The 27,123-nt window shown below is 39.7% G+C and overlaps 1 protein-coding gene across 1 annotated transcript; it reads right to left on the reverse strand.

The window, feature by feature from the left end:
- Window positions 1-2,579: 2,579 nt before the first annotated feature.
- On the reverse strand, window positions 2,580-26,711 carry cog6 (component of oligomeric golgi complex 6). Its single transcript, XM_006796611.3, has 19 exons — window positions 26,518-26,711; window positions 25,938-26,081; window positions 22,819-22,890; window positions 22,583-22,641; window positions 16,322-16,433; window positions 15,390-15,472; window positions 15,092-15,162; window positions 14,109-14,202; window positions 10,789-10,917; window positions 9,760-9,851; window positions 9,453-9,517; window positions 9,281-9,372; window positions 8,775-8,892; window positions 7,453-7,584; window positions 7,133-7,300; window positions 6,526-6,633; window positions 4,877-4,930; window positions 4,709-4,788; window positions 2,580-3,099 (listed from the first exon to the last, which is right to left on the reverse strand). The coding sequence occupies exons 1-19, from the start codon at window positions 26,650-26,652 to the stop codon at window positions 2,952-2,954; spliced, it is 1,956 nt and encodes a 651-aa protein (XP_006796674.1). The 5' UTR covers window positions 26,653-26,711; the 3' UTR covers window positions 2,580-2,951.
- Window positions 26,712-27,123: the final 412 nt, after the last annotated feature.

Here is a 27,123-nt window from a genome sequence, read left to right on the forward strand (position 1 = left end):
TCCTAATAAGGAAGTGTCAAAATTTAGAGCACAGATTTGCAGAAGGATTTCCACAGCGGCTTGAATTTCTCATCTTCCTTTCAAAGTTCCTGCTGAAGCAATATACAACTGGTCACCTGATGTCTGTTGTTTGTTGCCAGTCACTGGAGCATGAGGAAGAAAAAACAAAAACTCCATATTGTCCTTTAACCCAGATTCTTTTATGTGTTACGCTTCAACTGGCAAAAGCTTGGTATCTGCTGCCAGTGATGAGATGAATGCCTGCCACCAGACTTACTGCTCCCTGCCTCTAAGTGCTGACTCATTTATTTCCAGGTGTTTCCACACAACTTTCTATTACATTTTCACTCTCAAATTCCCAGATTTCTCTGTAGATTTTTGGACACAGCATAAAATAAAACTTTCAGGTTTATTATGCAAGTAAATGTGAGTATGTTATTGCCACACAATTGCAGTTCTAGGTAGTGTAGATCATACAGATCAACCATCTCCCAAACCGGAGAAGGCTGGGAAATTGTAAAAACAGCAACTTTTTTCACCTATGCTTGCACTACCTGATATTCAATGCTTATTATTTAACACATATTTTTACGCCCTTGTGAATAACAATAAAAAAGTTTTAAAAATCTGGTTGATTTAATAGTGTCTGTTGAGCCCTGTGAATTCACTTTCTGTGAAAACTGCAGTGAGCATGGCCATCTTTCCAACTCCAGCTGTACATGGGCCAGAGCTATTTTACCAACTATGCCATTCTTGCCTTGCTTTCTATATCACCAAGCTCACCATGAATTGTCCTGCTTACATGGTCTCTTCATTTTTGGGAATTCTGAATTTTACATTTTACAAAACAGAACAGGATAATGGGTCTGAAAACAAATATTTCTCAACAGTACTTTTATTTCCCATGCTTACCCAGACCTAGAAATCACTAAAACGAAATGTCATCCTTTTTTATCCTGTGTAGGAACCCTGTAGCTCTCACATCTGCTTTCTCATTAATACAGCCTTTGGAAGGGCAAAGCTCTCACATGCTGAACTGTGCAGGCCCACATATATTCACACACAACTTATCTGCAGGTAAGTAAGCGAAGGCAAGCACTCAGTGTGTTGCTACACACAAACAGCGATTTGTTATTCAATAACCCTGCTTCTCAAACATCACCGCACTTTCTGCCAAAGACTGCTGTGTAAAAAACCCTCAAGAACCCAGCTTTCTGTTGAACCGGAACAGAGAATTGGGCTATTTAAAAGGACTTAAAAACGCTGTCCAGATGCTGAACTTTGTGGTATTCCATTTATTCCCAGTACTCAATGTCCTGGCCAATGATATCTGAGTAACATCCGGTGACTGGGGAAATCCTGGGACTCAGTGCTGGCAGTGCTGCCAAGATCAGGCTTGCTGCCATGAACCCTGATGTCAGATAGCAGAAATGAAATGCTCCCTCTCAGACCACAGGCACAATCGATTGTGGAGATTATTTTTGCTGGGTGGAGTCAACGTTTTGGCGATGTGATATTATTTGACGTCGCCAGCCGTGAAGTTTACTGTGGCAAGAGACTAAAAATACTACAAAGATCAACTGTGCTGTGCATGCGTTTATAAATAACTAAGACTGAAGTTAACTTAAGGACAACTCTTTTCACTTGCATAAGTCTGACCAACCGTATCCCTTATACCTTGGGTTTTATCAACAGAGAAATCCTTTGTTCAAAAAGTTAAATATTCTCTGTGTCAAACCAAAACCCAGTAAGCCTTTAATTTCTACATTATACTGAGAAAGGTATTGGCCACCTACACAGCATTTTATGACATCTCATTCTAAACCCACTCGCATATTTATGGAGTTGGTTCACCTTTAAAGCTACTGCAGCTTGCATGGAGTGTGTCTATGGCAATTTTCATCCAATCTCCATTCCGGTTCATCCCAAAGGTGTTCGTTGAGTTTGAGGTTAGTGTTCTGTGTGGGCCAGTCTGTTCTTAAACACCAAACTCATCCAACCATGCTTTTATGAACCTTTATCCGCTGGGGCACAGTCGTGCTGGAACACAAAAGGGCCTTCCCCAAACTGTTCACACAAAATTGAAAGCATAGAATTGTCCAAAATGTCTCAGTAAACTGAAGCATTAAGATTTCCTTGGAGCTAAAAGACCCAGGACAACTCCAGAAAAAACAATCCCAAAGCATTATTAAATTCAATGATGTGTGACCTAATGCGTTTGCCCATATAGTGTAACGTTAATTTAAAGGTGTATGCCTACAAATGACGTGAAGTTATACTGCACCTTAGGCTGAAAGTCAGTCCAGTTTTATATGTAAATGTATAGACAAATTATTGCTTTGGGTGTGTGAAGATGATGACAAGATCAAATTTTGTGTCAGCAACTACATTCAACTACTCATATTAAGGACTGCATGGAAGCCAACTGCACCTATAAAAAATAAATTCTGTGTTAAACCCACAACTTGAAACAGCTGCGATTGAAATAAACATGGCCTTTGTTGGAGTTTCTGAGGTTCCCCCTTGCAATGCTGTTTAGTTTTTCCCTGTCAGTGTAGTGAAGAAACAAATTGGAAAAGTCTGTTAAATTATTTTTTATTTTGTTTTATATAATGTTCAATATTTTCAGTACAGATACTTTATAGATACACTTATAGAACCCAAAGAGCACACAGTGTGAAAACAGATAGAAAGCCCCAGTGAAAGTGAAAACATCATACAGCATATACATATAATGCTCTCTATATACAGGTCCTGTCTCTCTCTGAGGTCAGTGACCACACCCCACATTTCCCAGAAGGTACCCCACCTTTACTCCTACTTTTATATACTTTGATGTTATTACACTATACAACTTACACGGCTCTTTAAATACCCTGCGGGCTGACCTTTGCTGGGCCTGTGCTTCGCCCGGTGTATTTGAGATCAACAAAGTGGCACAAAAGTGTCTCTCAGGACAGCAAGGTCTGAACCTGCTGAGGGGATCTGGGCACCAGGTTTTCTGGGTCGTTGTAGGCATTAGCTGGGCTGGTCAGAGCTGTGTAAACCTCCCCGTAGGCTCGGCAAACCAACTCTGTCGACTGGCGGAAAATCTGCTCCCTGCACAAACAAATACAACTCGTGAAAACCTAACCGTCAATGTTGCAGTATCAAATTGGCTTTTTAAGCTTTTTTTAATCGGGCAAGTGAAGGCATGTTGCAATTAATCACTGATCAAGAGCTGAATAAAGTCAGCCTTGAATGAGATGTGTCTTTTCATGTGACCAATGTGCGCTGCCACTGCTGTACCAAAACAAAGAACAACAGTGTGTGGTGCACACTGCCATCTATGGACGCACATTACAGCATTAAGGCACAAGAATCAGGTGACTGCCACAACAACACATACTGACTTGGCAAAGAAAATACCGCTCACATGAGGGACTTTTAATCTCTTTCTCCGATTTCTGTTCCAATTTTACAGACGTCATAATTATGCAATTAAGATCTGGCGCCACTATTCATCTAAAGTTCTAAAGCTCTAAAATGTAGCCAACTTAAAAAACAGACAAAACAAAACAATAATTGGCAGCAATTTTTAACAACTGTGCTTGTATTATAATAAAGCCATTTTCTTCTATTTGTTAGTATGTTGGTGTTTACGATACTGTGAAAGACATTACCTTCATATATTTTGGGGAACTAATTATAATTGGACAATAACAAAAAAAGAACATTACTACGTTTTATTTTAGTTGCGACTTCTTTATCTACAGACAGGATTTGCTTCAGTGTTGTCCAAGAAACATTAAGTGACCATTTTATTTGCAGTGCAATAGAAATAGAGGATAGAACAACTGGGCTGAAGAGCCTGGTGAGAGGACTCGGGGACACAGTGGGAGCACCTTGGTTGTATCCCACTCACGCTCTTGAGAATCCATATTTTTAATTGGCCCGCAGAGAACGAGGTAGCACAGTGCTGAGTGTAACGCCACACACTCCAAACCAAGTGCACTAAGAAAGAAAAACAAAAAGTGAAGCGAAAGGAGTCGAAAATCACATTCCCATTATTTGTGGGCTCCAGGAGCATTTTTCAGAGTGCAGGCGGCTGTTTATATGTGTTTAGGTGAGCAGAGGAGCGGACGTGAGCGATAGCGGGGAGAGAGGGAGAAAGACAAAGAGGAGGGATGATTTCAGGGAACGAAGCGAGGGTGAGAAATGGACCAGAAGCTAATTAATGGCGTCCTGCCCATCAGTCCTCCATGTCCATTAATAGAGAACATTAACCTGAGGTACAGAGTGCTCCTCAAGCCTGCTGCACTTTCCAGTAAACGTAACTCATAGAAAGAGCCCTCCAATGTAGCAGCTGCATTGAGCTAAAAGCATGTGCTTTTTCTGATCAGTAAGACAAATACAGCCAGTTCTGCCCACCGTGCTCTTGATGTGTTGGTGGCTTCAGCAATTTAGTATCCAAACTCTCTGTAAATTTATTCGAGTGTTTTGTTTAGAATGCAGTAATGATCGTATTACATCTGAGTAAGTGATGAATGTTGAACATAATTAGGTCGATGCTCCGGTTCTATTTTTATTCAGTCAGAACAACGCTCTAAACTCTGTTATTACACCAGGTGATTTGGGTAAACATTTAATCTGAGGCCTGAATATTGCATGTATGCTGTTCTCTGTGTGAACAGAGAAACACCTATCAACATTAGGGACAGAAACTCACTTGATGGCTGCACTTAGCAGGAAGTTGAGCTGCGGCATCACAAGCGTGTCAGGGGACGACAAGTACCGATCAAACTGGACCTGTTTGCATGCGAAGGGTAACAGCAGGCATCATGAATCAGGTATCTGCATGGGCCTTAGCTTTATTAACACATTTAGCATAACTCACCATTGCCGCCTTCACAGAAGAGCTGTCCATGCCGGGGAGGAGGGACAGAGCACCCTAAGAAAAGAAAAGTAACTGTCAGTTCAGAATTCACCTTCAGGTTACAGCGCTCGAGCAGCAACAATGTAAAGAACTGAACAAAGGTAAGGCAGTGGAGGGTCTCCATTTATTCACGTCTGCATGCAGTGCCAAAAAGGTTTCTTTGTGTACTGTCTATGCTGCCTTAAGCAGCAGCTAAAACCTGCTCGTGTGGCCAAAACTTAAAATGCTTGCAAAAAGGTAATCGTAATTGTGCATGGCTTAGCTGACCCCTAGAGAGCTGGCTGGAAAGATGATTTACAATAGGGCTAGACGATATGATCTAAGTGCTATATCATGATAAAATGTCATCTTTATCTCAGCATCTATAAATGTAAATATGCATCAGTGCATGACACTTCCTTTCTTGTCCTTTTAAAAGGCCTAACAGGGTTAGTTGGAGCTATTCCTGATTTAATTATATGTGGTTTAGATGATTTACAATCTGAAATTTACAAAGACACTATTTTAAATCAGTACCCAACCTCCAATTGACCTATAAGACACAGAATTAGGAAAACACTCGTCAGTGTAGTTCATCTTTGCAAAATTACTGAAATCAGAAATGCACGCCTCGATTTGTGAAAAAGAGAAATGTCCTTCCTAAATCCTGACGTTAACTACACTGAGTAAATAAATGCCTGACTGTGTGCACACAACAGCAGATACCTTTGAGGCAATTAGCTGCCACTGATTATCCAGAATGGTAACATTAACTCAAGCTTAAGCGCCTAAATTGCCAACATTAAAACCAGCAAATAGAAAGCAGTGCAAGGTTCAAAGCAAAAGAGTCGTTTTATAGGGATATGGCTACATTAACAGACATACTATGAACCTGCAAAGTCCTCTGCTAGCAACAAGCTCTGTGAAAAGCCTCATTTAAAATCATAGTTTTGTTTTGTTGTTTCTGAAATTTAATGCATCATAAAAAAACCAAAATACAGCACACCACACAGTATTAAGGAGTTAAACAGTTGGGCTGGAATCAAGTGCAAAAGGCGTGATTTAATCTTTTTAAAAAGACAACCACAAAAAAAATAAAACAAGACAGGCCACCCGGGCAGAGAAATAGTCTGCAGAAGATCACAGTTTATGATTGACCTCTGTGTTGAACTGCAGCAGCAGGGTGTGGTATGTCCTGACATGACCCAGAGTCAAAGCTTGCATGCTAAACCACAACTATGAGTCTTAGTCAGTCCAGTGGCAAAATGTGTCATAAAGAGGGTGGGAGGCTCATCAGCTCCTATCTGCACAGGACACTACTGGAGAACCCATCTTTAAATACAAGCTGATAAGATCTGCCCTTCTCGGTTGCCTTCATTTGAAAAATCTGATGGACATGCTATTATGCCCTAACAAAGAAAATGGTCATGTAACCATAGCAATAGTAAAGCCTGTAAATGTGTCTCAAAGCGGTAGTGCAAATAATACTGCGGGAGTCTGTATACTATTAAAAAAAAAAAAGAGGAGGACCATTAGCGTGTTTAACAAGAGAAATGACAGAAAAAAAATCCAGTTCTATAAACTCATAAGTGAACACATGTGAACATGTGTTTAAGTGCTCTGTGTGAGACCTGCTCAGCGCTGTGCTGCTGGACACAGTTGTAGATATAACTTAGTCCGGCTCTGGTCAGCACGTAGGATGCCTGCTCGTTGATCAGAGTGTCCAGGTGAGCCTCGATCTGAAAAATGTGGGAAAGAGTGGATCCAAATTCAAGTCCAAGCCTGCATTGTGAATAAATGGTACTTGTGATTAATGGAGAATCACTGTGCTGTTGATAATGAAGCTTCTACTGGAGCTCTTGTGGTGTTCAATTACACAAAAAAAGTGCTAAAAATAAAGGGGTAGAGGGACTATTGGAGCGTGAACAACAATGCACGATGCACACCCTTTTATGAGACAGCAAATTAGATCTCTTTAGTGAAAGATTTGGCCTCTGCGGATTGTAATGAAAAGGATGGGAATAATTATCAGCTATTAATAATGAACAATACAGATGCAGTAATGTGGAATAACAGAGACTTGTGATTCAACAAGTCTTGTTCCATACCGGCATATGGTTTTTAATCATTGTTATTAGAGTCACGGTGTTTACTTATTCATCAAATACAGCTACGTAAAATGAGAAAAAGAATGTCTAATTCGCTAATTATTTATGTATGTTTACAACTGGAACAGACCTGGAACTCGAGCATCTCAAGCCTCTTGTCTGTAAATTCAAAGAGGGCCAATGTGGTCTTCATGACATACAGTGAGTTGACCATATATGTAGCCATGTCAGCTGTGCCAAGGTTACTGGCTGACACAGTACACAACTGTAGGAGGGGGTCCAATATGCAAGAAAGAACCTGGGAGAGAAAAAGTAAGACAAAGCCTTAATCACTGAGTTAAATAGCACCTTTTCTAAATTAATAGATGGAAACAAATATTACAATAGACAACAATAAAGGGAGGTTAGTTTAGGGAATACATTTTTTTAAATCCAGAAACATGTATTTACCTGAGCAAAGTCAGCTTGACGAGCATCCAGAGGAACCACTGAGGAGTCGTGGGAGGCCAACACCTCCCTGAGAAGGGAGAGGGTCTGAGTGAGGGAGGCTGTAGGTCCCAGGTCTGCAGGTGGTAGCTCCACCTGCTCAGGCAGACGGCGCCATAAGACAAGATGTAAGCGAAGTAGAAAAACAACCAAAATGGCAATCACAATGGTTAGTTGTGTGCAGGATATATCCTCCACACAGGCAAGTTGTCAACCAACTACACTGCACACAATGCTACAACCTGCTATCACACTGATCTTCAGTCGGTTGAGCTGTTTTTTTAATGAAGAGGGTTTTGATTTTATTGGCCTCTGGACACACAATGTGGAACTGAGCATGGCCACCTTTGTCCAACTAATAGAGCAAATTATGAGAAAGCTGTGTTCCTGGCATTAGGTGGAATTGACACCAAAACCCTGAGGGCCTCCAATTTGATTAACAGCAAGCTACAGCAATAATTCTTGTAACTGCTATCGATCGGGACACAGCCAGCATGTAATGTGGAAGAGCTACTGCTCGTGCTGAGGTATATTTGGATGGCAATTTGACTAAATGGTGACAAGTCTGGTGTTTCTTGGCAGCTAGAGCCATTTTGATGATGCGGCCAGCAGGCCGAAATTGTTTACAAGCATAAGTGGTTCAGAAATAGCCTTGTTGTGTTTGAGGGTTTAGACGTAGAGCTGAAATATACAAAGTGTGTCCACATGGTGCAATACCAAACTTCACTACACTGTCATTTAAGCATTTTTATGAAAGAACATTGTGAACTTTTATCTCTTTCTTTAGTTAAGATGTCATAAAGAGACTAACCGATACTGGCTTTTTGAGGCCGATGATCTTTTTTAGGGGACAAAAAATTAAATAAACACTGACATTTCACCAGACATTTATTATAATCATACACAAATAGTCAACTGAAGCTATAACAAAAAGAAAAGTGATGATATAACTATTTAGAAACTCTCTAACACAGTATTTTACAAACTAGTTTACAACTTTTGACGAAGATTTGTTACTAGAAAAGGAACGATCTGTGTGTCCTCGTGGGATTGAACCAGGGACCTTTTGCTTGTATAGTAAATGTGTAACACAAGAGCATATGGTACATAGCTAAGACAGAGTGCTCTCTGCTGGACAGACAATATGGTGACACCTTTTCTAAATTACACTACAAGTGTTCTATTCTCTATTATTATGTCTGCACTAGTGTTTTTTGTTTTTTTTTTTTAAAACAGCCACTTCCCCACAAATGTGTGAAAAAAAACAATACTGTGGATTATGCTACCTTGTCCATGAGTCTGCTTGCATGAAGGCTTAGACTGTTGAAGAACATCTTTTTGCTGAGTGAGTGCATTTCCTCAATAGTGATGAGCAAGGAGGCCACACTGGTTCCAATGATTGAGCTGGACAAAGACCAAATAGGGAGATAAACAGACAGCCACATTCAGTGTATGTTTGCATGATCAATTACCTTTGTTTACCGTTCTTTAGCAGAAAAAACCGTAAAATCTCACACTTTAAAAGCTTAAAGTAGCATCTTTTGTTCAACCAAAGGTGTGAAACCTGAAAGTTACTGTAATGGCTAATAGAAAATAAAATAGAAAAGAGACTAACTCCACAGTTTGCAAAAACCAGTCGAAAAAGCCACAGAATTCTTTGTTCTACACAATGAGTTCATTGATTATTTCATTATTGAAATTGATGTTTTTCAGGTTTTTGTTGCTGATTAATCAACCTTTCATTTCAGCTCTGCGGTTGCTGCTGAGTTATTTGGACCAAAACTTTAAATACCTGATGGTGTGGTGGTAGAACTTGAGCAAGTTGGACAGCTTGTAAAGAAGGACAGCGCCTGGCTCTGCTACTATGACTTGTTCTATCCGAACCTGAGGAACATTAACGGTGAGTAAATCAGTCAAATAGTGATGCACAAACAGCCGTCCAGTAGTTTGATGTGATTGCTCACTTTTAGCGGCCTGCAGACTCCTTCTGTAATGTGTCCAACCACTTCCTGCATGTTATCCTCCACGCCTAATGCAAGCAAAAGGCACAAAGACATAAAATATACATTAGCATTTGAGATCACTGTATATGTAATCACTGGATTCATAAATATACAACTGAGAAAAGATACATCATTCCTTAACTACAGCATAGTTAGTGAATAGACGATTTATATGACTTCCTATTGTCATACAACCATATTAGCCTTAGGACAGAAACCTGAACTGGATGATGGGAATTTAACTGTGCATTGTATAATTTGTCATTACCTTGCAGAGTGACTTGTTTCAGCAGAGCTTCCAGATGCTCTTTCTCTGAGGCAGTGGCTTGGTGCAGCCAGGCCAGCATATCCCCAACATACCTGAAAGGGTGACAAAACAGCATGTCAACAATGGACCGAGCCAAGGCTAATCTTTCCATACCGTGGTCACAGCTACAACAGTGGGCCATCGCGTTTCACTCCCCTCAGCCAAAAAACACACAGCATGAATTTTAGTTACATAATGGTAAAAAACAGAAAAGCTAAGCTTAAATTATTATAGTGTATGTTTGTGTGACTGCGAGTGTGTGAGCGAGGACATAAGGAGGTGAGAAAGAACTTGATGTTCTCAGAACTGTTGGTGCTTCCTATAAAGTGGAGGTGATTTTGTGTTCCAAACATGGCTGGTGTTCTGAGAAAATCTCCCATTTGGCTCCTGGGCAGAGGAGGAAGGGGGAAGATGGAGTGTGTGGTACAACAGGAAACTCGGGCACACTCAAATCCTGTTATTCAATAGACATTTAATATCTTCCTGAATTGGATTTTAAGAGTCCAAATTCGAAGGAGTAAGGAACAAACTGTGATTGATTTATGCTCTAGAATACTTATAGCCTAAATATTTTAAAGGCATGATTATGCTTCTGAAGAACTGTTCAGTAGAACTAAAGTTCTACTGAATAATTTATTAGAGAAGCTCTCCTTATCATATCATCAAAAACTGAATTTTCATAAGTAATAGTTGTTCAAGATTCTGCAACTTTTCTTCTGATTTTTTAAAAGAATGATATATTATTTATGCAACAACATCAAAGAATTAAAGACAAACAGCCATGTGTCTTTTGAGATGTGCAGACCTAGACATTCCTGACTTAAAGGGAAGACTCCCTAAACTATAAAGGACTTACCACAGACCTGATAACTTAAAAATGATCACTTATATGACAATAAGCTCTTTTTTTAAGATTGGAAAAACCAGTATTCAGCTCTTAAATCCAGTTAGACAACCTAAAGTAAAATTACAGTGTGAGGGGAGTTGTACCTCAAAGGGTCATGTGAATGCATCTCTATAGGCCGGGGAGTTCCTCCTGGCCCACCACGGGTGAGGGCGTCGATAAAACCTCGAACCACGGCACACCTGCGTGCAGTGCCAAACTCATCCAGAGTGTACCTTACAAAACAAAAGGAAAAAAAGCAATAATTAACAACCAAACGTAATGTGAAACAAGCAGCTGTACTGTTGTGCAGGCTGCAGTGTGGTCAGCCGGTAAAGTCAACAATGAAGGGAGCTTTTCCAGAAGGAAAGAGTTTAAGGTTATTCTGAAGACCATGCAGTGTCAGGCTCTGTGACAGACTAAACAGAAGATAGCGCTGACTTAAGATTCTCTCTAAGCCTCAACATCCACAGCCAGAGCTTGACCTTGGAAACTTTGTGGGTGCAGAGACAGGTGCATTTCCGAGAAAGCGGGACAGACAGGAGAGGTCTGCCACAAAAACAAACAGAGCAAAAAAACAAAAAAAAATGTGTGAAACTTTCACTTGTCTTGTTAATCTCACGGTATGCCTCGGAAAATCTATGAGCAAATATTTGTTCTCTGTGAGGACGAATGACCTTCTCCTGTACTAGAAGGTATAAATTATTTGCAGATACTGATATTCACTGGTTTAAAACACATGTTGATACAGCCCTTAAGCTTTTCCTCTTTCTGTGAGTAATATGTTTCAATGTTATTGACTCACATGGTCCAAAACACTGGGCAATTAATTTTTTTTGTTCCTTAGCCTTTTCAATTTAACACGTTTAATTTGGAATTAACGTGTCAAGTCCTAGCTTTGGTTTGACTGGATTTGCTTCAATAACACAACTGTGCGAGACAGTGACCAAAATGAATTAGCCTGACACGCGATGAAAATTCTATCAATTAGAAAATCTTTGACCCGTAGCACACCTTTATACATTTGAATGCATTTGGCTAATTTTGAGCACACAGAGCATTACCCCTGCATTCATTCTGTTGCTTCAGTCAAAGCATCAATATTTATGCGTGTCCAAGTTGTATTTACAGACTTACTGTGGATTTAGACTAATGCGCTACAACATAACCTACATAAGTGGCAACACTGTTAAAAGCATTTGTGCTTTTGCGTGGAGTTTTATGTGTTAATTACTTCGTGGTCACGTCCCAGTGTTTTGAATCTGGTGTCAGCCGCAATACAAACAAAGAGAAGGTCGGGACTTTTTTCCCTCCTGGATCTCCGCTCTGTGTTGTGGTTTTTTTCCGCAGAGGCAAACATATTTGCCCCTTGAGTTCGTAGCTTTGATATTTCTTTGTACATTCTGGTATTCAGCAATCTCCCTCCACAAATTTGCTGAAATCTGTGTCTTAGCCTCTACTTATGTTGAGGCTTTGACTATAACTTCTTATATTGAATGATTGTTATTCTCTCACTGATAAATTCAATAACTGGAGCAATAAAGTACCCAGAAATACACAAACAGTACTTAATAGGTCATTCGCAATAGTTGTGGGCTACCTCAGTGGAACGTGTAGTTGCATTTCCAGGCAGGGCACATCGGGTTAAGGTGTAGGATATGTCTTCATTAGAAAGAGTTTTGTGGTTAACACTTACTAACAGCATATATTTGACACAGAAGAATAAATCCCCCATTACAATCAAAAGTCCCTCTCTACTTTTCAGATTCCCTCCCTGCTTCTGCTGTTAAATAGAAGTTTTTCCTTCCCGCTGTGGCCAAGGGCTTGCTTATAGGGGGTTTTCTCTGTATTATCATAGGGTCTTTACCTTACAATATAAAGCACCTTGAAGCAACTCTTAGTGTGATTTGGCTTTATATAAATAAAACTGAACTGAATTGGAAACATTTGTAATTGTACAAAACAAAACAACAACAACAAAACAAGACTAATGACTATTTCTCTTTGGCTTATAAGAAAGAAAATGGTAAAGATGTTACACTGATTTCTGTAGCCTGCAGGGGGAATGATGCAGATAAACAATCAGCAATGAAAGAAAGAAAGACTGCTTACACAGTACATTATACTGTTTGTGTTGACTTTAAAAAACATACACAATGAATTTTGGAGAGGAAAACTGAGTGCAAAGGAAAGTGATTTCCATTTTCTTGGATACTCCTTATAAAAACTATGAGTGATGTAGTCAAAGGAGCTTGGAAAGAAAAGCGTCTGGACTTCTTTAAGTTGCTTGAAGACGTTTCACCTCTCATCCGAGAAGCTTCTTCAGTTCTAAGGTCAAATGGTGGGGAGTCCCAGATTTAAACCTAGTGGGAGTGTCCCCCCACAGAGGGACAAAAGGACCCCCTGATGATCCTCTAATCGCCTGAGCCAAGGTGTGAAACTGGGTGTGGGTCCCAATAAGCCAGAGTTTCGGGTGAACTCATTGTGAAACCTGGCCCCACCTTATCATGCGAATTCCTGAGGTCAGATGGCCCAGGATGTGAGTGGGTGTTAAGGCGTCTGGGGAGGGAACTCAAAACTGGATTATAGATGGCAGACAGTTGGCGTCGTAAACCACCGCCTCTGTTCAAAGATGGTCGCTCACCCAGTTTCACACCTTGGCTCAGGCGATTAGAGGATCATCAGGGGGTCCTTTTGTCCCTCTGTGGGGGGATACTCCCACTAGGTTTATATCTGGGACTCTCCACCATTTGACCTTAGAACTGAAGAAGCTTCTCGGATGAGAGGTGAAACGTCTTCAAGTAACTTAAAGAAGTCCAGACGCTTTTCTTTGCAAGCTCCTTTGACTACGATGACCTGGATGACTGAGAACCTTCACAGACATATGAGTGATGTAGATTTGGAAATTCAAAATACAACCTTTGTATTTATACTACTTATAGAGGATTTTTCAGAAATTTGCAGACATATATTTAATACTATTTGAGCATTTTTATAATAAGAGGGATTGTTTTTTCTCTTTTAGCAGACCTCCCCTCTCCTGTCCTACAGGCTGCACAAGGGCAACATTTGGTTGTACCAGGCCATCATTTTATAACTTAGACGCTTTTTGCTTCTCTTTCCAAGGTCACAGTGACAACAATGTCCTTAGTTCTCACTGTTCACCACTGACTGCCCAAAGAAGACAATAACACAGTGCAATAGTCACTGTGAAAAAAACCCCCACATAATTTTGAAGTTAACATGGATTTGTAGTGAATGTTTGTAGATGTATTTTGTGGCCTACCGTACTATTATTACTATGAAATCCAAAATAATGTTTTAGTCACAATATGATCCTGTGGTTCAGGACTTTAAGACATGCTGACACAAAGAGAAAGACAAACACAGAGACATGCTTCTGTTAATGTGTGTGATTATACGTTACTTGTAAAGAACAGGTCGGTCCTGTAAGGCTTCCATGGCTTGAGTTAAGACGGGGCTGATATCACACGTCTCCTGGGTCAGTCCCCTGCATTCATCTATGGTGAAAGAAACAAAATAAAACAAGAAATACTTCCACTGGAGCAGAATCAGATGATTTTAACACCTCAAGTCTTAAGAGTTATGCTCTACTCCTTGTTGCTAAATGTTGTGGATCATGGCGACCCTGCAGGGGACAGCAAATCAAAGAAGAAGAAGAAAACAAGTTTTCTTTCGTCTTTTTCTTCTTCTTCTATTTTCCCCTGAATTTGGTGACTCTGCTTGTGTTTCACACAGTACAAGCACACAGCCAAGCTTCCAGACTGTGGCAAAACACACAATCCACTGTTGTCAATCTCAACTCAAGCTGGAAACACAGATAAATCTGCAATTGTATCTGCAAATAAATTTTGTTTCTCAGTCTTAAACAACTGACAAAAAAGAGGTTCCCCCAAAATACATAATTCAAAAACGACCAAACAACGTTCTAACCTAGTGTCACTTCACAGTTAACAAACTATTACTTGACAAATCTCTGTATTTCAGGCTTTTGGCAGGTCTAAACCACAGCAAAACAAGCGTGTGTAGAGCAGCTCATAATTTAGCCGACGCTCTACATTTTGTCATTTCATGAAGACACAAATGAGGTTACTGTGACCTAAACAGTTTATTTCCAATCCATTTGACATCAGTGACAAAACACATGGCTAAGCTGCGGAAAATATTGCAGTCTGGCATTCTTTTGCAAAGACAGACAGGATATGAGTCACATGTATCCTTAAATGTATCCAATACACGCAATTACTCACACTTGAAAGAGCAAAGTTTTCTGTTTAAATGCGAAACCAAAAAGAACACATCGTGATCAAAAGCAACAAAAAAATCATACTTTTATTTGTTTTTTCACAACACGCACATGCCTTTTATGTATTTCTACTCTGCACTCACTTTGAGCCCAGCGGTAGAGCTGCTCATATGAGGTCTCCTGTAACACTGCCATCTGCTCCATGATCTCTAACCTAGAAGAAGCATGCAAGCCAAGACCACACATTAAACACTCGAGACTTGCTGCATAATGTCAGAAGCATAACAGTGATGTGAATACACTTTACTGGTAATTCTTCCACTTAAATTATTAAATTTAATAGAGATGAATATAACACAGATTCAATTACTGTAAGTGACATTCTTTTATTTCAGGGAAAGTGGAGGCAAAAGCAGTTACACAGTGAAATGTGGATCTTACCCTGCAGTTTGCTGGTTAGTTCGCAGGAGGATTTTCACATCTTCATGGATGTGCTTCACTCGGTTGAGAGCTTTGAAGAAATCCTGGCAAAATAAACAACACGCAAATTAGGTAATCTGAGCAATAATGCTAACAGAACTGCAAAAACAATCTGATATTCTGGAAAAAAAACTGTTGTTTTGGGGCATGACAAAACACATGGCATCCGGAGCCTATCCCACCCTGGACAGGTCGCTAATCTGTCCCATGGCTTGCACAGAAAGATAGACAGCCAACAAAACCTCCTGTGAATTTCAAATCATCAAATAACTAAGCAGTCTTTGGACTGTGGGAGGAAGCCAGAGTATCCAGAGAGAAGAGATGCACACATGTAAACTCAACACAGAAGGCCCCAGACAGCTGGTGGATTCAAACAAGGGACCTTCTTGTGATGAGACAACAGTGCTAAGCCACCACAACGCTCTTTAAAAACTCATTCTATGATATTATGTATATGAAGCTGAAGAAGCGCTGTCTCATTTCAAAATAATTGCAAGTCAAATTGCAACAAATTTAATTTTAAAAACAACAGCAATGGACCAAAGTGTTGTACTCAGTAAAAAACATAAAAACTTGGACAACATAAAGTGCATTTGATCAATAATGCAGCTTTCTTTTTGTATTTGCATTCAGTTCTTGATATAATGTATAAAGGGATGGAAAATATAGCATTGAACATTTACTTCCTAAGAAATTGTAGTACTGTTCACATCTTACTATAGATTTCATGGAGTATGCAGGTAGTATAGCCTCGAGTAGAAAGATGATCACTGAAGACTAGTCAAAAAAATTAAAGATAAAATACAGTCGGTCTAAGTCTCCTAATCCTTCCCCTGCAAAACATAAGATTTGTCACTTCTTCTAATTCGTTGTTCACGACAGTAGAGATTTACCTCAGTAATGGGTCCATCTCGAGACCCTCGCAGTGTGGCCATCTCCTCATTAGATAGCTGGAACTTGGTGAGGAATGCCTGAGCAACCTGAGCCCTCACCTCCAGACGCTGACTGAATGGAAAGAGATAAATGTTGTTCATTACCTTGACTTGTCACAGCTGCACTGTAATAAAACATTTTCTTATCCTTATGATGCACTTCTGTTTTAGTTTCTGTTCAGCAGGGTATTTGCTTATCATCATGATGTTTTATGTCTTTCTATAAAACCCTTGTGGATTTTTGTCATAGAAAAAAAAAATTGTTTTCTTCAGTCTTTCATCAAAGAGTGTTATCGCAGCATTTCGTTACGGCCCCTTGTGTTTCCTTACTGCACAAATAAAAAGGTGTGAAAAACTACCTTATATGCCTTCATTTAACAAAGAAGGGGGCAAGCTGTCAACAGGGTGCAATGATCAAAATCCTGCAGCAGATGGCAATCACACTCTTCACACACATGCTCACAAACAGAGAAAACAGAGTAAAAGCAGGGTGGGACACAGGCATCATGTGAAGCAGCTTGAATATCAGAGTAAGAGAAGAGACACAAAGAAAGCACAGAGCCAGATACCGGCCAGGTTTTGTCACCAATGACTGCAGAGCGATCGCTATCAGTGTGACAATAAGTGTCTTAACACAGTAGTGACCATGGAAACCACCTTGATCAAATGGGGAACTCTGTCACGGGATAGCGGAACAGCAACGTGTCCTCCCTTCATCCCCGTGTGAGCCAACTCCTCTATAGTCTCTCTCTTTGCAAAAAGTGCAGAAAGATCAGTAAATAACTGGGTTATTTGAGTAGAATAGAAGAACCCAACATTATCTGACAGTTGTGTCTCACATGGCCATTACTAGTGCTCAGCCGGCTGAAAGTAAAGGGTTGTAAAACTGTTACAGAAACTAGTAATTCAGTATTTCTCTGTAGAACTTGCCAAGGCTCACACACACTGTAGGACCTCAAGCAAAATCTTTATTGAGATTTTGCTGCAGCACACAACAGATCCAACGGCACGCTTGGATTGCATATTTTAAAAGCTGGCTTCATTACAGCTACCTGTCGACATCAAAATTGTAAGTGGTGACTGTAAAAAGTTTAGGCTTTTTTTTTTAACTTTTTCAGCGATAAAGCAGAGCACCTCCTACATAAACTGGCCTTTTGTGTTTCAGGTTTTCACTAGGGGATTGTCCAAAGCAGCTCTTTATCCTGTTAGAAACACCTAACAGTACAATATTTAGGTAAAGTAAAAGAACAAACGTGTATGTTTTGCATAAGAAGTACCTGCGAGAAGAGAATGCACTGAACTTCAAAGGCAAAGGGAGGCAAATGGAATTAAAATTGGCTGGAGTAAGTGGAAAAAAACATCACATTACTGCGAGATAACAAATTAAAACAAGAGGCACTCAAACAATGATATCGCACCAAAATAACAAGCTATGCTAACAAGGTCATTAACTAAACAGAGAGAAACAATTTCCATGTGAACATGCTGGTCCTCACACAAACACACTCACTGTTAATTCAAAATCTGTAAACTCGTTTAGGGTGAGAAGCAATGGCTGTCTGAAGAAAAACGATTTTTATCACCGATATGCAAATTTATGCAGCAGGCTTTGACAAAAATCTAATTGGATCATCTGTTCTACAGTCAGATACTGTGGTAGAAACATGGAATTTCTATCATTTAAGGTACTTATCTTCACAATGGGAGAGAGGGAATAAAAAGGCAAACGCACGGATGTACAACAACAACAAAAAGAAAAATCATTAGCAATTTCTCAAAGGGAACAATGAAGCTTAAGTGTTTATTTTCAGTTCTTATGGGTGAACCACTACTTATTATTTACTCAACTTCCCATTCTAAATAAAATACGACATAATGCGGTCCATCCTAAGGCAACACTCGTACCCCGTTGTTTCGCATCCTTAATTAGTCTGCGCCGTGTGGAAACGCCGAACTTGACAGACATGTTAGCAGCGGCACAAAAAAAACTTTGCTCCCGCATCATCGGATTCACCTTTAGAAGATAAGAAATGCCCCCTCACATCCGAGCCAGGAGTGACAGACCCGTTCCTCCAGGATGTAAATCACAACAAAGAGGCTGCACAAGGTGAAAAGAGGGGGATTGTGGGAGCTCTCTTACACACCAAACAAGAGCAAAGGAACAGTGGAGCAGGAGGATCATTTTCTACAGTGCTGTCAGGACATGACACATTCTTCGCAAGACTGCAATTACTGAATACCAGAGAGAGGCACAGTACTTGAGTGAATCGGAAACAGCACACTGTAAGTATGACAAGAGACTATGAGTTAGTGGTTCAAAGGAAAATTAAGTCAATATTTTACCTTTGATCTTAACAATATCCAACACGTGCAAAATTGAATTAGAGCTGGGTTATGTGACGCGATGAAAACAAGTCACAGCCTGTGTCTTTGCTGGTGTCTCTGTGTGTGCTCAGATTTACCAATAAGGCCAATTGATTTAGTCTCTTCAAGCATGAAAATTGTTTAAGCAATATAACACTGCATAAGCTCATAAACAGCCTTGTCAGTACCTTCTTAATTACCTCACAGTGCCAAGCTCATAGCGCTGCACCAAGTTTATAAAAACTGACAGCCTGATCGCAGAGCACCGTTTACCAATTCCATTTGCTCTTATGTAAGGTGACTTGTTTAAAAAGAATTGCAACACCTCTCCTTAATAAGCAAATGTCCAAACGTCTCACACGAGTTCAGAAGCATGTAGGTCGATTATGCATTAGCATCTAGCAGGGGCCATTTCAAAGAATTGCAGAGGAATTTGGCACTCCCAAAAGCTGTTAGCCATGTGCCAGCGATCAGAGAGAGCATGCAGTTACATCAGAAAGCACAAAGGCATACTCACAGCCATGTCCTCATTAGCAGCAAGCTGAGTCTTAATAACGCTCAAGTGTCATTTTACACGGGTTGTCATTGATGTCCCTGATTGTTCTCTAAGGGGTTTCAGCACTCTTGTATTTATTAATGACCTGCCCCGACGTCGTACTGAGAACATTTATTCTCAGGGATCCATATTTGATCATTCATCACATGCTCACGGAATTAATGTGGTAAATGAGTTTCTGCCACAACGGAAATGCAGGTAAATCTTAGCCATGCAGGCAGCCAACTACGAGCGTCTCAGTAAACAGCTCCAACAGTTCATGCCCTTCAGCTCTGGCTCATGCGGTTGCACGGAAACATCTGTTTGTGAGATGTCTAAACTTGTTCAACACCATGACATGTCACACTAACGCAATGATCACACAAAGCAGTACAGGTGGGTAACATTACATTTCATTAAGGAACAGCACACAACATATCAACCTAATGTGCTCTTGCTGACAGCATCTTTGAACAGAACGAGCTCGAAACAAAGGAGCTCTCTGCTCCCACCTTTGCTTCTGCACACTGTAAGTGATCTGCTGTTGCCTTCCATTTCATTAGTGTTGACAAATGACACAGTGCCACCGGCAGATAAGACGGCAAACAGTAGAGGACAGGCCTCCCCGGCCAAGTAAATACAATTTTGGAGCATCTGCAGGCCTTTGAAAACGATTACACTCTCTCAGTAGAGCTGCCCTGTAAGCAAAACATGGGGGATTGTGCGGCAAATGCAGCACTGCTATAATAAGTGTCAACAGGACAAAACATAAAAAAAAGAAGAAGTGTCTCGGGACTGCAGAGGGTTGTGTGACCTGAAATAGATCGGACCAAGAAGACTGGAGTGGGGTGCTGCAGTGAGCTGAGTGGCTGAAGGAAGACAGTCTGACTGCACACTTCCCTTGGCAACTCTTCTGGGACAAAATTGCTGAAGACAAGGTCATAGCCCAGCGTCCAATCTCGTTGCGGGGGCATTGCGGTTCTGCAAATGAAAATGTCACACAGACAGACAGCAGGTCCCACGGGACTGCTACGCAAAGAAGAAGACAAGGCAAGAGGCCACTCAGAAGGGCATTCTTGTAAAACCTCTGAATGTTCAGCTTCAACAGGACCCACTGCACAAAGCGACACATTGTTTTTAAAAGAAATTGCCTGCACACGCTCACTGTTGGCTTTATCCCCACCGGTGTCTTTCATTGCTCTCAGTCTCGGAACTCATCTCCTTCCTCTTCAATCTTGCTGCCACTGCTCCCATGTCACCTTTTTGTCTAGGAGGTCCTGAAGCTGTGCCAGTGGAGCATGGAATTGCCGCAGTACATCACAGCTGTCAGCAATGTCTTTTGCCAGAAATCTACATTATCTCTACCCCTGCCTCCATGTCAACTCGCAAGGTCACTGAGCGGGGAGGTCACATCTGGCACAAATGTTAATGAACCCCACCCGAATTGTCAGCCATCAGCCAACAGGATGTTGGGAGGGTGGGCATTTTATTTTTGCATTGCTGCCAGCACTCTTGTGGCCAAATTCAGATTAATGAAACCTAGATAAAAAAATTATTGGAAGGCTTTCAAGCAAAAAATATTCATCAGTATTCCAAGAGCTGTAAGAGAGTACCCAATATACACTGCGTGTCTACAGTTTGACTCGGTATCATGAGCTGTACTGGATCTGCATATCTGATAGATGTTAATATGTGCTGTCAGCAAATCTTAATGTACACACGCACCCACGCAGGAATGTACTGACGCCTGCTCTCCAGTAAGAGTCTGGCTTCAATTAGATCTGAGAGCGCACAGGAAAAACCCCCACAAACCCTTGATTTTGAGACTTACATTTACATGTAGAGAAGACTGTAAGGATTATTAATATTGTCTTGTTCTTCTGAATCTTAACTGTTAATTATTTTACAGCTACATTCAAAGTACAGTTAAAAATGCAGTAACTTATCAAAGATATTAGTAACATCAAATCACCTTGTGCAGTAAGGTTTTTAAGTACAATAATATTACTAATTTAAAGCCAGAACTTTAAAAAGCTGACTTACTAAAGCACACAATTTAAGCTTGATTTTGACTTCTGTGGGAAATATTTATCCCAACTTACACAGTAACCAGAAACTCCTTTCATAACTACACCGCAAACTTCCGCACCACACAAGTCGCTGTGCTATGTTTCGACCCGACATGAAGTTATCTTTCTCGGAAAGATGCATGTCGCAGAAGGTTACAGCGTAGGGTTAAAATAGGGTTCCGGCTATGGTGTAAGTTACAATGTAGATCTGATGCAGAGGTACAGAGTTCATGTTCACGTGTAACACTATCACCTAAATGAGTGATGGTCAGAGAACTTTCAGTAATAACCTTGTACGTCCTTTGCATCTAAAACTGGGATTATACCTGTTCACACGCCGCTACTGGAGCCCACCTTGATGACTTGCAGCAGTATTCACTGCAGTATAAATCACCAAGCAACTCAAGACTAAGCTGAGCCCCACATACTTGTGGATATTGAAACTGTAACACTGAAGTAGGACAGCTGGAAGACAGATGGTAGTTGTCCAGATTTGATTCTCATTGCCCCCAATGGTGTGTGTCAATGAATAAATGAGAACATTGGTTTTTGCAGAGGTGGCATAGAGGTGTTAAAGATTTATAAAGCATTTATGTGTAAAGTCAGCTGAATTAAGAGATATTTGAACTTTTACTTTAGTCATTTAAAGTAAGTGTTAAATAAGTAATAAGCATAACTGGCCTGAATTTGTAGGATTCTGTATTAGTTTTATTTTTATGGCCTTTTATGGTCTGCTCCTCTTTTGCTAACCATCTTATATTGTAAACAATCAGAATAGTATTAATACTACACTTGCATTTTTTTTAAACATGTTCCAGTTAAATGGAGAAGTCCTATTTGGCAGCTAACAGTACGGGGCAAATATGGGAAAACAAGAAAGTGCTATCCTATACTGCATGATCTATTTTTCCAAACAAACTGGGTCCAATAAACTTTCAAATAACAATAAAGTAAAAAATAAAGTTCAATAACTTTCAAAGTGAACCAAACTTTTTCCTGCTGCAGAATTTTACTTAAGTGCATCAGTGCACTTAAGTATACGCAAGTTATTCCATCCATTAATGTGATAAAAGATATTAAGATTGTCAGTCAGCCATTAAGTACAAATTATAGGCATCCAACTGAACTGTCTATTTCCTTTTGTTTATTCTTAAGGACAATTCACAATTGATTCTTCACCTGTATCCTTTTTTAAAAACATAAATATACATCAAGTTACAAAGCTGATCTCCACACACATCCAAATCTACTCACTTTTCTCCTTGCAGCTTGTTGGTTTTCACTATGAGGTCCTGTGTTTGCTCTTTTGCAGCCTGTAGAAGAGGAATTATGTTTAAAAGACAGTTTACAATAACTATATTCCCAAAATAAACTCTAGAATCACTTTAGTCATATTTTTGATACACGCCATCAAGCCTATAAGAATAAACGAGGTCATGTTTTTTAAACTTACAGGAGAATTTTGAAACATATGGAGCTTATTAACGTACCTTCAATCTATTGGTCATTTCTTCACAACATGTGCTCATCGCCTGGACATCCTCGTGAACACTTTCAAGCTCCTACAGATCATGTGAAATCAGTTACACCAGCACTGATGCACCTCTGATCAAAAGCTAAACACAAGTCGTACTACAGTGTGCCGTGAAAACATTTCTAAAGCTGGTCCAGACCACACATTTTTGTGTTTTGGATAAAGAAATATCCAAATTGTAAGCATATTTTTATTTTATTAGATTTTATTAGATTTCTGCAAGTCGTCTGGGCTCTGAACTCTAGATCAGTGACTCGCCCAATAACTAGTCTTTTCGCACAAGATCTAGTGAGTTGCATAAAGAGAGATAAAGTATCTGTAGGACCGATCTTGGATATCAGCTTTCGATTAAGGAATGTACTAGTGTGATATTTGGATTGGATAGCAGCCTGAGCCTTACTCAAAATGCTTGATCTGGTGTTGTGACAACAGCTGATTTAAAAGGCCAATGCATTTAATTCAGTTCTTAGTTTACAGCACCACAAATCAGCTGCAGTGCACCAGTTTCTAATGGAAGAGCCAACATAGCAGGGAGGAAGCTCACATCAAAAGGTGAGAAGTTTGGAGGCTTTTCACATCTGTGATGCTAAAAGCTTTTCTATGTATGTTTGCAAAAGCTTTAACCGTTAACTGTGGTCAAATGAGTTGACATAACTGACAACATCCAGCATGCTTTCCCTAATACAGAAATTCCCCAAGTATGTGCTAGGGCCTATTGATGGGGTGTGAAGGTATGGTAGTTGCGCCCATCAGTTACAATCAACTCATTAAAAAATAATAAAAATAAAAGAATTAGTCAACTGAAATTATTTTTTTTCCTTACGCAATTTGAAAACTTTAAACCGATTGAAACACACAATTTTGAAAGCTGAGCCTTTTCAAATGTTACCTGACTTACTTCTATAGGATGAAGGGTAAATCAGATTATAGTCCTTTTGGTCCAATCATTGTACGGGTCTATAAAATAAAATTCTTCAGGATTGGCTCCAAAAGTCATGCAAATAATTTAATTTAATTTGTGTGATATTCAGAGATGTGACTACAAGTTTGACTGCATGGCAGACAGTTTTCACATGTCAAAGTGGGCCACAGTGGTCTGAAGTTGGGGAATGGCTGCCCTCAAGGCACGCTCACTCCTAATCTTGTTATGTTTACCGCATTTGTATCTTCTTAGCTCCACTCAGCATGTTGTGTGTGTATGTGAGGTGATGCACCCATAGTGTGACTAAGAGCAGGGAATGGAGAAACCAGGATGACCATGAATGGCCATTTGGCCACATGCAGTGAAGACTTTAAACTTACTCTAAATGAGACTTGTGCAACTAAATTTACAAAATAACATGAATGCATTTTTTCCTTCTACCAGTTCATCATTTACCAGCAAATACCAACTCTGTAAAGTTATATTCTTGGAAGTATTTACATTCTACATTTAAGTTCAGTAGGATATGCTGTTGCTTTAAACAAAAGATGAAATGATTCCCAGTTCTCTTCTCTCCTCGGAATAAGTAATGCAGTTTATTGAAACAACAATTGTACTGGATCAGTACTTGATATTGATACCACGGTATCAGCACTGTACTGTACCTTCTCAGCGTATTGTATTTGTGGCCTGAGAGGTCAAACCCACTGGTAAAAACATCCGTTAATTGAATAAATGCTGAAAAAGCACACAAAATATACAACTGAAGAAAAATAAAAGTTAAAAAAATCTTATAAATAATAAAAATTTAATAAAACCAAAGCTCCCTTAACTGCAACAGAAGTGATTTAAGGGAGATAATAACATGAAGTAAAGACAACATCATAAAGCTACTGAAGTGATAGAAACTGAAAGATGCAACGGACTCTATTGAGACATGCCTGAAATAAGCAGGCGATCTGTCAGTGTTGTGAGAGAGAAAAACAGGAAAGGCAATAAATAATAAGGCATATAATCCTGTAGATATATATTTGCTGTTAGCTGTTTACTGCAGCTGTTCTCTCACGTTATTGTCTCCTCTAAATCATCCTCATTGTGTCTGTGTGTTCTGTTGCGTGTTTTGTGAGCTTTTCATTTGTCTGTGATTTTGCAGTGTTTTTACATTTCAAACTTCCTTCATCCTGATGCTGGTAAGACAATATTGTGAAAATCAATCCTTCACTGTCATTCAATCATCTTTAACTTAAATTTTCTGCTGCCTTGATTATTCTAATGCACTTTTCATGTGCATCTCTTGGTCCTCATTAGCTCGTCACCAACTGGGGCACAACGCAAGGAGCAAGGCTGCTAACAAAATCTAGGGGGTGGTCACATATTACACCTATTCTTGGATCCCTTTACTGGCTTCCAGAGATTTTTAGAATCCACTTTAAAATTCTGTTATTAAGATATAAAGCTCTACATGGACAGATCCCTGCTTATCCCTGCTTCTAAGACCTTATTAATGCACCCAGCCTCTCAGTCTAACCAAGGTTATTATTAATATTATTATTATTACTATCATCATTGTTATATTTTTTTAAGTCACAGTGCATTTTTAATTTCTCAGCGCTACCATAGCCTTGTATCAGAAATGGAAAAAACTGAATCAGTGCTTCCTTAGTACGAGAACAAAAACTAACTTTAAATTACTTTTGGTGCATTTGAAGTATGAATATATATATAAAGGGAAGAGATGTCTATGATTGAATGATGGCATTTTTCTCCACAGAAGCAACTTTAAAAGCATTAATAAATTAGTTTTGGAAATGACATTGGCACACAGAACTACATAAAAGTAATGACTCATTCTTCGTCAGAACAAAATATCCAGTATTAAAAGACTATGAATGCCCAGATAAATTGTTTGGAAGTAGTAGAAGTCTTAATAAATCACTCTCTCTAATTTCACTCCCTGAAATGCTGTTTTCTTTAGAAATAAAAAGTCCTAATATTTGCTGTTTTTATCAAATAAAGTTAAAAATTAACAGATTAATTTGCTCATTGTGGAAATCCCAAACCCACCTGAGTTACTGCACATATATTCTATAAATTTTTCTGGCTATGATCCCACAGCCTTGAGAGCTCATCAGTTATAATAAACTCCGTATCACCTCTTTTACTCCTTTAAATATTCGTGCAAACTCCTCGTTGATCGCCAGACTTCGCCTCTCTATATCCCCGCGAAGATTTCTCCTGGTGCGTAAACTGTTTTCGGTGAAGAACACCGACAGCGCCTTCAGAGCCTCAAGCATCTCCTGGAAGTACAAAGCAACAAAACAATTACTGTCAGCTGCAGTGTTGTGACAACTGTAATGTCCCAAGCTATCTGCTGCTTTAGCTGACAAATTCACATATCTCAAAATGAACATAAAATGTGGAAATAGTTTTGTGGCCTGCATTTTCACACTTGAAGTGTATGTTTCCTTTTATTTGAGCTAAATAACAAGCATTTTCTGGTGGAATAACAAGAGTGAATGGATGCAGCAAAAAGCTAAGTCTTGGACAGCTAAAGATCTGACCAATGTTATTACTGAGCTTTGATAGAGTCAGAGATGATCAACTGCCACCTAGAAAGATTATCTTCGAAAAATCATTCTAATAATAATGAACGGCTGATTTAAACACGACTTATTTCGTTGCTACATTCAGCTAGTTAGCCAAATAGCGAGAAGCTAACGTCTTCCCACTTACCTTGTCGTTGTCAAGTCTGGTTTCTAATATCTTATTAAGCTTCCTCGACAGAGGATTGTTCGGCTGTGAAGCCGCATTTACATTTTGTGCTGCAGTCGAGCTGTCAGCTGAAATTTCTACTTTAGTATCAGCCATTGTACACAAACACTTCCACGTCAACTTTCGGAGAGATGTTGTGGTCCGTTTGAAATAAACGTCCGTCTGGATTCCTGACTAGAAACGGTACAACGTTCCATCATGTGTGAGCTCAATATTCGCAATAATGCGGAATTAAAATAGAGGCTTTGAAAGTTTATATATACCCATTTTACACTCCCGTGCCTTTAAACTACTATAGAGGCTTTAGCTAAACCATTTAAATAAACTTGTTTTTGTTAACTGACTGCTATGTCCTCGAAATTACTGCAAGTGCGGGACAAGCGCTGAATGAAATGGTCATATTTACGTTTACAACGAATAGAGTAGGCCCAAGAGGCTTCATTATTTCCAGTTTCTTGTGTCGTCAGTCATATCTGTGTCACATTAACGTTAACACATATGAAGGATGACACAATAATGTAAAGAATTATAGCCTGTAAAGGACAGGCTGAATAACTTCCTCCATCT

The sequence above is a fragment of the Neolamprologus brichardi genome, chromosome 14 (assembly GCF_056152115.1).
Source record: "Neolamprologus brichardi isolate AB-2024 chromosome 14, ASM5615211v1, whole genome shotgun sequence".
Classification (NCBI taxonomy): Eukaryota; Metazoa; Chordata; class Actinopteri; order Cichliformes; family Cichlidae; genus Neolamprologus; species Neolamprologus brichardi.

Bases quoted from the DNA above. Each gene is read 5' to 3' on its own strand.
- cog6 (XM_006796611.3), bottom strand. From the start codon at position 26,652: ATGGCTGATACTAAAGTAGAAATTTCAGCTGACAGCTCGACTGCAGCA. The intron at 9,852-10,788 runs GTACAACTCCCC...TCACCCTTTCAG, and splicing joins CATTCACATGACCCTTTGAG to GTATGTTGGGGATATGCTGG. The intron at 4,789-4,876 runs GTGAGTTATGCT...GCATGCAAACAG, and splicing joins CTTCTGTGAAGGCGGCAATG to GTCCAGTTTGATCGGTACTT.